General features: G+C 41.1%; 1 protein-coding gene and 1 long non-coding RNA gene across 2 annotated transcripts; one reads left to right on the forward strand and one right to left on the reverse strand.

The window, feature by feature from the left end:
- Nucleotides 1-2118: 2118 nt before the first annotated feature.
- LOC103400830 (uncharacterized) lies at nucleotides 2119-3783 on the forward strand. Its single transcript, XR_011576698.1, has 2 exons — nucleotides 2119-2826; nucleotides 2901-3783. It is a non-coding gene; the product is annotated as an uncharacterized lncRNA (long non-coding RNA).
- An 8463-nt stretch (nucleotides 3784-12246) lies between these two features.
- LOC139191730 (secreted RxLR effector protein 161-like) lies at nucleotides 12247-13008 on the reverse strand. The gene has a single exon (XM_070812736.1). The coding sequence runs from the start codon at nucleotides 13006-13008 to the stop codon at nucleotides 12247-12249; it is 762 nt and encodes a 253-aa protein (XP_070668837.1).
- Nucleotides 13009-14041: the final 1033 nt, after the last annotated feature.

Genomic DNA, 14041 nt, shown 5'->3' on the forward strand with positions numbered 1-14041 from the left:
CTAAGTAATACAAAGTCTATTAGGAAAGATCTTCTAGATCCCAAAGGATTCCTAATCCATCTCTACTTGGGACTTACACAATCACAATATGTATTAGAACATATGTCACAACATAGTTCAAATTTAAATATTGATGTAGAGTTAGAAATCTACTAATTGTATTAGATTTAACTTTGGTAGTTTTTCCAACATAATTATTCATTCAATTTCAAATTCTACAGTAAGGCACAGACATAACTTTTAGTATCTTCTGTTAGGATGCTCATCTTGCGTTGACAGTTAGAGTTGGGTATTAGCATAAATAGTACATTGTAAGAGAAGAAAGGCAGTTGATGAATTGTATTGATGTTCTGTTATACCTTCTCTTTGTACAATCATAGAAGATGTAGAGCAGAGTTCTAACATAGGTATCAGCCAGTCGTTTGTTCCTCTCAACAAGAGCTCTCAACCATGCCTCATGTGTGGCGTACTAAAGTTAGATGAGTCTTGGAATAGTTTGAAGATTTCGCAACTAAGGTCATATCGTGGACCTCTAAGATATTATGATATCCTTAATGGTAAAGACATAAGGCCATCGCCAACTGAAGGCTAGCCAGAGGCTCGTTTTAACCCTCTAGCCTCTAAGATATTAATATTTTAATGAACAGTACAGGGCCATATTTGCCTCCATCTTCAACCGAGGGTCAAAGGGTCATAAGGCTCGTTTTAGCTCTGTCACAAAAAACAATCTCCAACCGAAGGTCAAAGAGCCATGGGCCAAACATAATTTATTATTTAAAAACTACAACTTAAATTCAAATCCAACGGTTAAGTGACGTCAGCTATAGGAAAAAAATAGAATTTAAAAAAAAATATGAAACAAATTTTGTGAAATAGAAGTTATAGGAAAAAATGGAATTTAAAAAAAATGTGAAACAAATTTTGAAAAATAGAAGTTATAGGGAAAAAAATAGAATTTAAAAAAAATATGAAACAAATTTTGTAAAATAGAAGTTATAGGAAGTTATAGAAAAAAATTTGTAAATAAAAAAATTAAATAAAACTGTAAAAGAAATATATATATATATATATATATATATAATCAAAATTAACGGCTAGAATTCAAATTTTTGTTTAAGCATTCATGTCGGATATAACCAACAAGAATATATTTATATTATATTAAATATATTCATGTCGGTTATATCCGACAGGATTGCTGGAATTTCTGGCCAGCCCTTTGGCCCTTTCAGATTTTGTGGGGCTCACAAGGCCTCTAGCCTAACCCTCGGTTGGAGACGGTTTTCGGATTATTTTCGGCCTTTTGGCCTTCTGGACCCTTCGGTTGGAGATGGCCTAACCATTTGGGGATGTGCCTTGCGTGGGTTTGATAAGTAACCTACATCAACATAAAAAATAAGGCAAGCATCGTTTCGAGGATCAACGGGGTCGAATCCGCTCAGGATGCGTTGGGATTAGCCCAAATCATAGTACCTTTGAGGATCCTGAAAACGTCTTTAATATCAATCCAGTGAATGCGTGTAGGCGATGTGCTGCATCTTTACCAATAGATCAACAACAAAAGAGATGTCATGTCTAATGCAATGAGCTAAATACAACAAAGCGCAAAGTTGAAGTCAAATATGGAACTTCGGATTCCATAACCTCTTCAAGGGTCTTCTTTGCATATAGCGTATGAAAGATTATAGATATGCTCAAAGGTAACAACTTCGGGGGTGTAGTTCGACTGGTAGACCAGAATACTATTAGAACAACTCTTAAACTTCAGGTCAAGATATAAACGAATTTTCCTAAGATCTTTCTTTAATCTACTCATGTTATGGCATTTCAAAAATGAAAGCCACTTACTTTCAATCTTTTAGAACAAATTAGTTTTGTAAAGTAACAAGACAAGGATATTTCAAGAGGAAATACTATTGTTTGCTTTGCTCAGATAGTTCTGATCAATGTTTTAGTACACTTTGAAACCTGAGTTTTATATCTATTATCTTCAATTTAAACACTTCTAGAAAGTTATAGATACATTCATTAGTTCAAATTTAAATACTAATGTAGAGTAAGAAATCTACAAATTGTACTAGATTTCACTTTGGTAGTTTTTCCAACATAATTGTTCATACAATTTCAAATTCTACAGTAAAGCTCGGACATAATTTTTAGTATCTTCTGTTAGGATGCCAAGAGAAGAAAGGCAGTTAATGAATTGTATTGTTGTTCTGTTATACCTTCTTTTTGTACAATCAGCTAGTCGTTCGTTCCTCTCAATCCTTCTCTATTGTATAACGTGGTAAACATCATATAAGACGATGGAATCAAGAGTTTCCAATCTGAAAACCAAGTTCGATGGATTCAAGACTTCTCGGGCCAAATTTCGGAATGAATTCAGGACTACCCAGGATTTCATTCTTCTTCAATTGTAGTTGCTTATGGCGAAATATAGTGGTGAATCTTCTACAGCTGCACCGGTGCATCAGCCATTCATCAAGATGACATCTCCTATCTCCCTTGTGAAATTGAATCAAGTCATTCTCAAGCTTCAATCCTTCCACGAGGAAAAGATTCAGGCCCGAGAGAAAGCAGACGAGTTCTTCTCTCAGTTTCGTCAGAGATACAAGCCTAAGAGCTGTCCTTATTTGCGACCCACATTGAAGAAATTCAAGAAGGTTCGCAACAAATACCACAACGACAAGGAACGCGAAGCCTCTTACCAATTCTTGGCTTTCAATCATTACTACCAGCAACAAGGCTACTTCTTGATTCTACTTGCATTCTGGGTTTTGCATTCCTTGTATCTAATGTGCAAAAGTCGAATTTCACAGATCATGGGTACGAAATGTTTGATTCTATCAAAGAAAGATTCAAGTCACCTAATTTTTCTATATCTGATGGAATTATTATAGATTTTCAGATCCGTTTCGACATGGGTATCATTCTTGTTGCGAAACAGATGTTAATTCTAGCAGAAGTAGTTGGCGTTCGCTTGGGCCACAACATGTTCGACGAATTGCCGCACTCAACAAATACTTATGTTCTTTAATTTGGCTATCATATGCCGATTTCTGATTCGAGGGGTACACTTATTACTGGGCATTTTACTTCCAAATTTCAGGTCAAAGATGCTTACAATTCTACATTTCTTGTTTGTAATGGTGAATTTTTTCAAAATGGTACCACGAATCCTCGGGACAAAATTGAACTGGTTGTTCATAATTTTGTGATAAAAAAAATGATGAATCCAAGATAATGGTAGTGGGTTTTGTGGGTTCCTATCAGTTTATGAAAGCATAGCCATCAATACTTAAGGATGAATGCCAAAAAGAATCGGTTGGAATGTATGCCCACCATGTGTTTGTTGGAATGCAGCAAACATTCAAAATTGTTTCTTTGGAGTTTGGCTTCCATGTGTACATGTGTGACAAAGGCGGAACAACTATTCAAGGGCTCTTTAATTTGAAATCTTCAAGGGAAGTTGAAACCACTTCGGTGGAAACAAATGCTACTGCTCAACTGGTTGATGCACTGCAGATTTTAGGTGGTTTTTATAATGATGCAATTGTTGTTGTTGGTTTTGAATTCAACTACCTTATGGGAATTCGAGACAAGGGTGGAGGGTACTCAATCATATCTGAGTATAAGATGGTATTAAGGTTTGTTAGGACAAAAGTAGCAAATGATTTTTGTAGACATTGAAATTTCGGTGGCATAAATGTTAGCCATTGCATTAAGATTACATTTGTAAACATTGAAATTTTGGTGAAATAAATGTTGACCATTGTATTAAAATTACAACCTTCATTCACTTCACCTACATCATACACTAAGTTCACCTACAACATCCACCAAGTTTCACCTACAAACATCCACCAAGTTTCACCTACAACATCCACCAAAATTCACCTACAACATCCACCAAAACAAATGGATGGTGGTGATTCGTTCCCAAAGCCTATAAATAGGCTCCTCCATCAAAGAATCAAGAAACCAATTCACAAATACATTTCTCTACTCCCAAAATGGAAGAGAATACTCCCCACACATCAAAAATCCTTGAAGCTTTGAAACTCTAAAGCTCTCAAGCAAATCTCGAAGGATCAAGAAAGCCCTCTTCGTTCTTCGTCAAATCCTCCTTCAAGATCAAGCCCCAACGGCCCTTGAAGAAATTCCTCCTTCAAGATCAAGCCCCAACGGCCCTTGAAGAACTTCCACCAATTCAAGATCAAGCCTCGACGGCCCTTGAAGAAAGTGTTCAACAAATCCACACAATTGTTCATCCTAAGATCAAGCCCCGACGGCCCTTTTGGATCAACAACATCACCAAATCCACATAATTGTTCATCCTAAGATCAAGCCCCAACGGCCCTTTGGATCAATAACATCAACAAATCCACACAACTGTTCATCCTAAGATCAAGCCCCGACGGCCCTTTTGGATCAACAACATCACCAAATCCACCAATTCAAGATCAAGCCCCGACGGCCCTTGAAGAAAGCACCATCGTTCATCATCCGTTCATCCAAGATCAAGCCCCGATGGCCCTTGGATCAACAAACATCAACAAATCCACACATCCAACCGTTCTTCAAGATCAAGCCCAAAAGCCCTTGAAGATCCGTTCATCACCAATTCAAGATCAAGCCCCGACGGCCCTTGAAGAAAGCACCATCGTTCATCATCCGTTCATCCAAGATCAAGCCCCGACGACCCTTGGATCAACAAACATCAACAAATCCACACATCCAACCGTTCTTCAAGATCAAGCCCAAAAGCCTTTGAAGATCCGTTCATCACAGTTATTCAAGATCAAACCTTAACGGCCCTTGAAGAAACACTCATCCTTAAGATCAAGCCCCAACGGCTCCTTGAAGATCCGCTCAAATCCACCTTCAAAGATCAAGCCCACGGCCCCTTGAAGAAACTTCCAACAGTTCATCCAAGATCAAGCCTCGACGGCCCTTGGATCAACGAAACATCCACAAATCAACACCTTACAGAGATCGAATCAGATGATCAAATTTGAGAGAGATTGTAACCCAAAATCATCAAACACAAATATTATTTTGTACACGTTGTTCTTGTCTCTTTCGTTTCAGGAATTTTCCGTGTTCACAAATTGGCACGCTCGGTGGGACAATCTCTACCTCTCATCTCTTTCTCCGTTCAAGGAATCCAAACACACCTCAAAGTCAATGGCATCAAGCAAGGGACAAGCAGTTCTCGCAATCACTGAGGGAAGGATCCTAAGCACTTCTGCCGCAAATGGACAATCCATTGGCGCCACAACCGCTCATCAACATGCCACTTCAAAGTTGGTGCCACTAAAAGAGCAAAGGGAGCATCAAAGGTGTGAGTCTGTCATCAACCTGACATCGTTTGGGGCACCGAAGCATGCTACTGAGGCACACAAGATGACATCCCAAAACAACCAACGACGTTCTTCGTCAGCATCTTGGATGTCTAAAGGAAAGTCACGTCTATTGGTTGCACAAGTCATGACCATCGGCGTTACCTCCATCGAAGAACAACTGGCTCAAATGAATGAAGCAATCGCAAGGCTAACCCGAACTGTGGAAGAAAAAGACTTGCAAATCGCTGCACTCGTCAGTCGACTGGAGCCACATGACGGCGAGAACCCTAACCCAGAAGATGAGCCTACGGTGGAGAGAATTGATGTGAAGCCGGAGCCAGACCAAGAAGCAGCACTCATGGGATCTCTTTCTATCCAACAGTTACAAGAGATGATTGCCAGCACCGTCAAGGCACAGTACGAAGGGAGCTCAAATACCTCCGGGTTGTACTCAAAGCCTTATTCAAAGAAGATTGATGCCCTAAAGATCCCGAGGGGATATCAACCACCAAAGTTCATGCAGTTTGATGGAAAAGGAAACCCAAAGCAGCACGTTGCACATTTCGTCGAAACTTGCAACAACGCGGGGACGGAGGGAGACTACCTCGCCAAGCAGTTTGTGCGCTCACTGAAAGGAAACGCATTTGAGTGGTACACGGACCTAGAGCCTGAGTCCATCAACAGCTGGGAACAGTTGGAAAGGGAATTCCTCAACCGCTTCTACAGCACCCGCCGCACTGTGAGCATGCTAGAGCTAACAAGCACAAAGCAGTGGAAGGACGAGCCAGTCATTGACTACATCAACAGATGGCGCACTCTAAGCCTCGACTGTAAAGACAGGCTATCGGAAACCTCTTCAATCGAGATGTGCATCCAAGGCATGCAATGGGGTTTGCAATACATCCTTCAAGGCATTAAACCACGGACCTTCGAGGAATTGGCCACCCGCGTCCATGACATGGAGTTGAGCATCGCCCATCATAGGAAGAAGGAACCGATCGCCGACTACAAGAACGACAAAATTCTTGAGAAAAAGGTGGAGAAGGCTACGTGGAAATCCACCAAGGAAGCAATGATAGTCAACACATCTCCCGTCAAAATCCCTACACGAGGCAAGGCGATTCAAGCTGAAGCTTTTCGTGATCAAGAGATGCATAGACGCACTTTGAAGGAGCTTGAGGAGAATCATCGAGCTAGATCTTGACGATGTGGTGAAGTCAAACTATACCACCATCACTTCTGGCTCTTCCGACTCAAAATTTTTACCTCAACCTCAGGGGGCATCCTCCAAGACAAGCAAAGTTGAAGGATGGACTCAAGTCACTCCTAAGAAATTGCACAAGAAGCATACGTCTCCTCCACAAGTCCGCCAATCGGAAAGGGGGCAAAGCAGCTCTTGTCAACCTTCAAAGCAACGTGAACGTGTTGAAGATGATGAAATTTCGAGATATAGATCGTCCATCCCCATCACGATGCGTGATTTCTTTCCCAAAGACTTCTTCAATCACTCGGTCAAGGCTCCTTGCTATGAAGATTGTGAGGAACGCCTCTCCAAAATTGCTTGACAAAATTCACAAATTCTCCTCGCCCGCACGAGTCTAAACTGCATGGCACAAAGCTCCTGGTCTGTACGAGCATAAAAGGAAACACCAATGCTCCTTGTTCGCACGAGCCTAAACTGCACGAACCAATGCTCTTTGTTCGCACGAGCCTAAACTGCATGAACCAAAACTCCTGGCCCGCAAGAGCATAAACTGTGTACGGAAAAATCATCATCAAAATTACTGTTAAATTCATCACTCATTTGAACTACGTTATGGCTTGATCTCTTCTTTGGAAGGGTACGTAGGCGGCTCGAACATTCAATTTCGAGTTCAGTCATATCAAAATAAAAAAAAAATATAAAAGTTTTATTAAAGAAAGTCAATTTTATTACAAAAGAATAAATAAATAAATACATATGTTATTATGTATTTACAAAAAAAAAAAAACAAAAAAAAAACAAATGCATTGAGAGAAATAAAGTCCGTTTTTATTTATTTTTTCTGGAAATTTTACATAAATTTGCATTCTACATACTTAAAAAAAAAATCAAATCAAATTTACAAGAGGGGATCTTCAAGGACGATCAAGTGCCGCCTCACCACTCGGCAGAGCTCCAGAAATGAGAGGCGCCAGAGGTTGACTGTTTGAAGCCACACCACTCGGCGGAACTCCAGGAAGAAGAAGAGCCAAAGGTTGATCATTTGGAGCTTCATTACGCGGTACAGCCCCAGAAGACAAAGGCAAATGCTGCTGGAACAAACCCACAAACCTCTGATGATCAAGTAAAATCTGACCATCAGATTCCTACATCTGGTTAATCTTCCTCTTCATGTTTGTCGCATAGCTATGTGCGAGCTTATGCAACTGTTTATTCTCCTGCTTAAGCCCTCTAATCTCCTGTTTGAGACTCATCACTTCAGCCGCCAATGATTCAACTTGACGGGTTCGAGTAAATAGGCGTTGGGCCATATTAGACACAGAACCTGCACACTGCACACTGAGAGCCAGATAATCCTTAACAGCCAACTCATCAGACCGTTTGGAAAGTAGTCTGTTATCTCTGGGAGTGACAAGGTTTCGGGCCACCACTGCAGCGGTCATATCATTCTTCACCACCGAATCCCCAACGGTAAGAGGACCAGTAAGGGATATGAAGGATGGGCGCCATATGTTATCTGGAGAAGACGGGACTACCTCTTCACCAAGGTTCAAATCAAAACGACGGTCGGAGGGTCCAGACATTTTCAAAGGTGTTGAAGAAAGAAGAGGTCGGACAAATCAAGATCTTAGAAGTGCAAGAAGGGAGTTTCTACAAGCGAAAATTCAAGTGTGCTTTGAAACGAACTGCGTGCCTCTATAAAGATCAACACTCGACGGGATTTCAAAGATCGAAGAGGCGAGCTCAGAATTCGAATAGGCCAATTCAAAAATCAAAGAGGTAAGCTCAGAAATCGGAGAAGCATCTTGCTTTTCCAGACGCGTTAGCACCCGTCACGCGCAAACTCAAATTTGCGAAAATCACGGGCAATTTGTTAAAGTGCCAATCCCAGATATCGAAGAGGCGCCAGTCTTTTTCAGCCTCGTCAGCACCCGTCACGCGTAAACTTAGCTTTGCGGAAATCACGGGCAATTTTTCGAAGCGCCGATCCCAGATATCGAAGAGGCGCCAGTCTTTTTCAGCCTCGTCAACACATGTCACATGCACACTCAGCTTAACGAAAATTACGGACAATTTGTTGAAGATTTCTGATAAAGAAGAAAGCACGTGAAGCCATACTGATCAATCACGCATTGGTTGCCGACACGAGTAAAAGAATAGTACCTCTACAGGTACTAAAGAATTTCCTATAACTGTCCACCTTCACCCTCCATAGCAAGGCAGACATACATAACCTTTCTTCATCTCTGAGAACTTTTCTTCATCTCCGAAAATGCCTTCCCAACGAAGCCTCTCGAGTCACTCAGTGTTTCTTATTCCTTGGGGTACCTCTGCAAACAAATGACACCAAAGCAAAAATATCTCATATCACCAGGGTAGAAAGCAAGAGTATCTCATATCATGTGTTCTCCCTGTCCTTTCCTTTTTCCTTGTTCTTACCTACAAAGACAAGGATAAAGAAAACAATATGCCGGAACCTCCACTCAAACTCGGATGCCACATTTGCCTGGAGAACAGATAAGGCAAGTGAAAATGATACCTTGCAGCATGTGGAGACAACGTGCAGAAGAAACAAGCAGAGAAGAATACAGTTTTCACAGTCAGCTCAGCAGAAGGAGTCCGAGCTGAGGAACTCAAGAAGCTGCCACATCTGCCTGAAGAAACAAGCAGAGAAAAATGCAGCCTGCACAGTCAGCTCAGCAGAAGGAGTCTGAGCTGAAGAACTCGATAAGATGCTACATTCTACCAGAAGAATAGATAAGACAAGGGAAAATGATATATTGAAGCATGTGGAGACAAGCACAACAAAGCACGTGTCGATTCACCCGCTACTTCTTCAAAATCAAAAGTATCTCATATCATCAGGTTTGCAATCACTCTGGGTGGAGGACTCGTTTTGACCCTCAAATTCTTGGGTCGACTTGCTAGGCGTTGTGGGCTGCATGTGCCGTTTCACCACCCTTGAATCAAGTCCTTAAAGATCAAGTCACCAACTGGAAGAAGAGCCCATCAATCTTGAAGATCATACCGTTGACCAAACCGCTCAGGTGTGAATTAGAAAGATTGAACAAAGCAACAAGTCGTCACCTTCACCTCGTGCCTGCTTGCCATGTGTTCGAGTCAACCTTCAAGAATCAAGCATCAACGGCCCTTGAAGAAGTTTCCGGCCAAATTCAAGATCAAGCCTCGACGGCCCTTGAGGAAATCACAAGTTCGATTCAAGATCAAGCGTCCACCATATTTGAATCAAATCCAGTTCAAGAATAAGCTGTGGAAAATCAACAATTGGAGGAATCCAAAAAATCCTCCAACCCAGTTCAAGATCAAAGCTGTGGAAAGTCAACAAAGCGCAAAAACAAATACGTGCCGATTCATCCACTACCAAAGCCAAAGATCATCTACCACATAAAGCTCATTGTGGTCCAATTTCAACCTTCAAGATCAAGCCTCGACGACCCTTGAAGAAATTTCAAACAACGTCCAAGAACAAGCCTCAACGGCCCTTGAAGAAATCTCCAGCCAAATTCAAGATCAAGCCTCGATGGCCCTTGGATTGACAACTACATTAAGGGACTTCAAAACGCATCTCCTACATGTAACAAGCACATGTATACAACGCGCCTTGAAGTGGGGGCATTTGTAGACATTGAAATTTCGGTGGCATAAATGTTAGCCATTGCATTAAGATTACATTTGTAAACATTGAAATTTTGGTGAAATAAATGTTGACCATTGTATTAAAATTACAACCTTCATTCACTTCACCTACATCATACACTAAGTTCACCTACAACATCCACCAAGTTTCACCTACAACATCCACCAAAATTCACCTACAACATCCACCAAAACAAATGGATGGTGGTGATTCGTTCCCAAAGCCTATAAATAGGATCCTCCATCAAAGAATCAAGAAACCAATTCACAAATACATTTCTCTACTCCCAAAATGGAAGAGAATACTCCCCACACATCCAAAATCCTTGAAGCTTTGAAACTCTAAAGCTCTCAAGCAAATCTCGAAGGATCAAGAAAGCCCTCTTCGTTCTTCGTCAAATCCTCCTTCAAGATCAAGCCCCAACGGCCCTTGAAGAAATTCCTCCTTCAAGATCAAGCCCCAACGGCCCTTGAAGAACTTCCACCAATTCAAGATCAAGCCTCGACGGCCCTTGAAGAAAGTGTTCAACAAATCCACACAATTGTTCATCCTAAGATCAAGCCCCGACGGCCCTTTTGGATCAACAACATCACCAAATCCACATAATTGTTCATCCTAAGATCAAGCCCCAACGGCCCTTTGGATCAACAACATCAACAAATCCACACAATTGTTCATCCTAAGATCAAGCCCCAACGGCCCTTTGGATCAATAACATCAACAAATCCACACAACTGTTCATCCTAAGATCAAGCCCCGACGGCCCTTTTGGATCAACAACATCACCAAATCCACCAATTCAAGATCAAGCCCCGACGGCCCTTGAAGAAAGCACCATCGTTCATCATCCGTTCATCCAAGATCAAGCCCCGATGGCCCTTGGATCAACAAACATCAACAAATCCACACATCCAACCGTTCTTCAAGATCAAGCCCAAAAGCCCTTGAAGATCCGTTCATCACCAATTCAAGATCAAGCCCCGACGGCCCTTGAAGAAAGCACCATCGTTCATCATCCGTTCATCCAAGATCAAGCCCCGATGGCCCTTGGATCAACAAACATCAACAAATCCACACATCCAACCGTTCTTCAAGATCAAGCCCAAAAGCCCTTGAAGATCCGTTCATCACCGTTATTCAAGATCAAACCTTAACGGCCCTTGAAGAAACACTCATCCTCAAGATCAAGCCCCAACGGCTCCTTGAAGATCCGCTCAAATCCACCTTCAAAGATCAAGCCCACGGCCCCTTGAAGAAACTTCCAACAGTTCATCCAAGATCAAGCCTCGACGGCCCTTGGATCAACGAAACATCCACAAATCAACACCTTACGGAGATCGAATCAGATGATCAAATTTGAGAGAGATTGTAACCCAAAATCATCAAACACAAATATTATTTTGTACACGTTGTTCTTGTCTCTTTCGTTTCATGAATTTTCCGTGTTCACAATTTTATCATACAAGTTGGTGACTCCAACTTTTACTTGCACAAGTTTCCCATGGTCATGAGAAGTGGTTACTTGAATCAAATAGTATTCTAAAGAATTAGTGTAGAGAGAGATGCCAGCCCCAGAATCCAGTTAGACAATCTTCCAGGCGAAGCAAAAGTTTTCGAATTTGTAGTCAAGTTCTGTTATGGTTGGAAGGTTGATCTAACCGCTGCCAACATAGATCCGCTGTATTGCGCTGCACATTTCTTGGAAATGAGTGATGATTTTGAACAAGGAAATCTGATTTCCAAAACTTTGACTTTTTCGAGCTTTTTGATATTTTCTTCTTGGAAAGACACATTCCAGATTTTGAGAAGCTAAGAATCGATCTCTTTGTTCACTAAAAAGTTGAAAATGTCAAAATGGAGCACGGAAGCCATTGCTTGGATGGAAGAGAATGCTTTTAATTATGATATTCTTCTCTATAAGAGGAATTTATAGGTGTACAACCCTAACATAAAAGGAAAGAAAACTAATTACAAGTGATTACATGGGATTACATATCAATTAGGGATCCTACCTAAAATACAAAAGTCAACACTCCCCCTCAAGTTGGTGCATATATGTCGTTCATGCCCAACTTGTGTAAGAAACTTGAAAACTTGTGACTCGAAATAGCTTTCGTGAGGATATCTGCCAACTGATTTTCTGTTCTTATCGCCGGTACTTTAATTATTTTCCCTTCCAATTTTTCTCTGATGAAGAACCGATCAACTTCAACATGCTTTGTTCTATCATGTTGTACCGGATTATGTGCAATGTCACGAGTAACTTTATTATCACAAAATAATTTCATGGGCTGATCATGTTGTATACCCAAATCGCTTAACAGAAGCTTAAGCCACAAAATTTCACAAATCCCCAAAGCCATACCTCTATATTCTGCTACTGCACTAGAACGAGCAACCACATTCTCTTTCTTACTTCTCCATGTAACCAAGTTACCCCCAACAAACGTAAAGTAACCTGATGTTAATCGTCTATCATCAATAGAACCTGCCCAATCTGCATCAGTATAACCTTCAACACTAAAGTGATTATTCCTCTTAAACAAAATTCCTTTGCCCGGACTTCCCTTCAAATATCGCAATATTCTCATCACGGCATTCATATGTTGTTCTCTAGGATCATGCATGTATTGACTCACTACACTCAAGGCATAAGCAAGGTCCGGTCTTGTGTGTGCCAAATACATCAAACGGCCTACTAACCTTTGGTATCTTCCTTTGTCAACTGGTACTTGATTAGGATCAACACTAAGCTTCAATCCTTCTTCTAATGGTGTAGCTACTGGCTGACAAGCTGACATGCCAGTTTCGTGCAACAAATCAATAATATACTTCCTCTAAGACAAGAAAATTCAAGAACTGCTTCTTGACACCTCAATCCCTAAAAAATATTTCACGGATCCAAGGTCCTTCATTTCACATTCTGTAGACAGGTATCTTTGCAAGGCCGCACATTCTTCCGGATCATTACATGTTACCACCATATCGTCTACATACACAATAAGTGCAGTAAGCTTCCCATTCTGTCTTTTCAAGAACAAAGTATGATCAGAGTTACTTTGTCTGTAACCAAATGCTCTCATAGATTTTGTGAATCTTCCGAACCATGCTCGATGGGACTGCTTCAAGCCATACAAGGATTTCTTCAACCTGCACACTTTTCTTTTGTATTTATCTGGAGCATTACATCCCGGTGGAAGATCCATATAAATCTCTTCTGTCAAGTCTCCATGCAAGAAGGCGTTCTTCACATCGAACTGTTGTAAGGACCAATTAAGATTTGCAGCCAAGGATAACAAAACACGAACTGTGTTGATCTTGGCTACAGGTGAAAATGTATCTGTGTAGTCGATTCCATATTTTTGAGTGTATCCTTTTGCTACCAGTCTTACCTTGAAACGATCCACCGTCCCATCTGCTTTGTATTTCACAGTATAGACCCATTTGCATCCCACAGGTTTCTTGCCAGCTGGCAAATCTGTGATCTCCCAGGTAGCATTCTTCTTCAAAGACTTCAACTCTTCATTCATTGCTACTTGCCAACGTGGATCAGTTAAAGCCTCCTGCACACTGTTAGGAATAGATACAGTAGATAATTGATGCATAAACGACTTATTTGATTCTGACAGGTGACTGGTAGACACATAATTACTTAACGGGTATAACACATTAGACTCAGGGTTGGGCTTACTCACCGGATACCTAGTTTTACATTTAGGGTCGGCTTCATAAGTAAGTTTAGGAATACCTCGGTTGACGCGATCAGGGAGACGACGTGGTGGTGGTGCATCCGGGATCGAAGACGATTGATTATGGTTATTGGGACTCAAGATC

Source organism: Malus domestica, chromosome 15, assembly GCF_042453785.1.
Source record: "Malus domestica chromosome 15, GDT2T_hap1".
Taxonomy (NCBI): domain Eukaryota; kingdom Viridiplantae; phylum Streptophyta; class Magnoliopsida; order Rosales; family Rosaceae; genus Malus; species Malus domestica.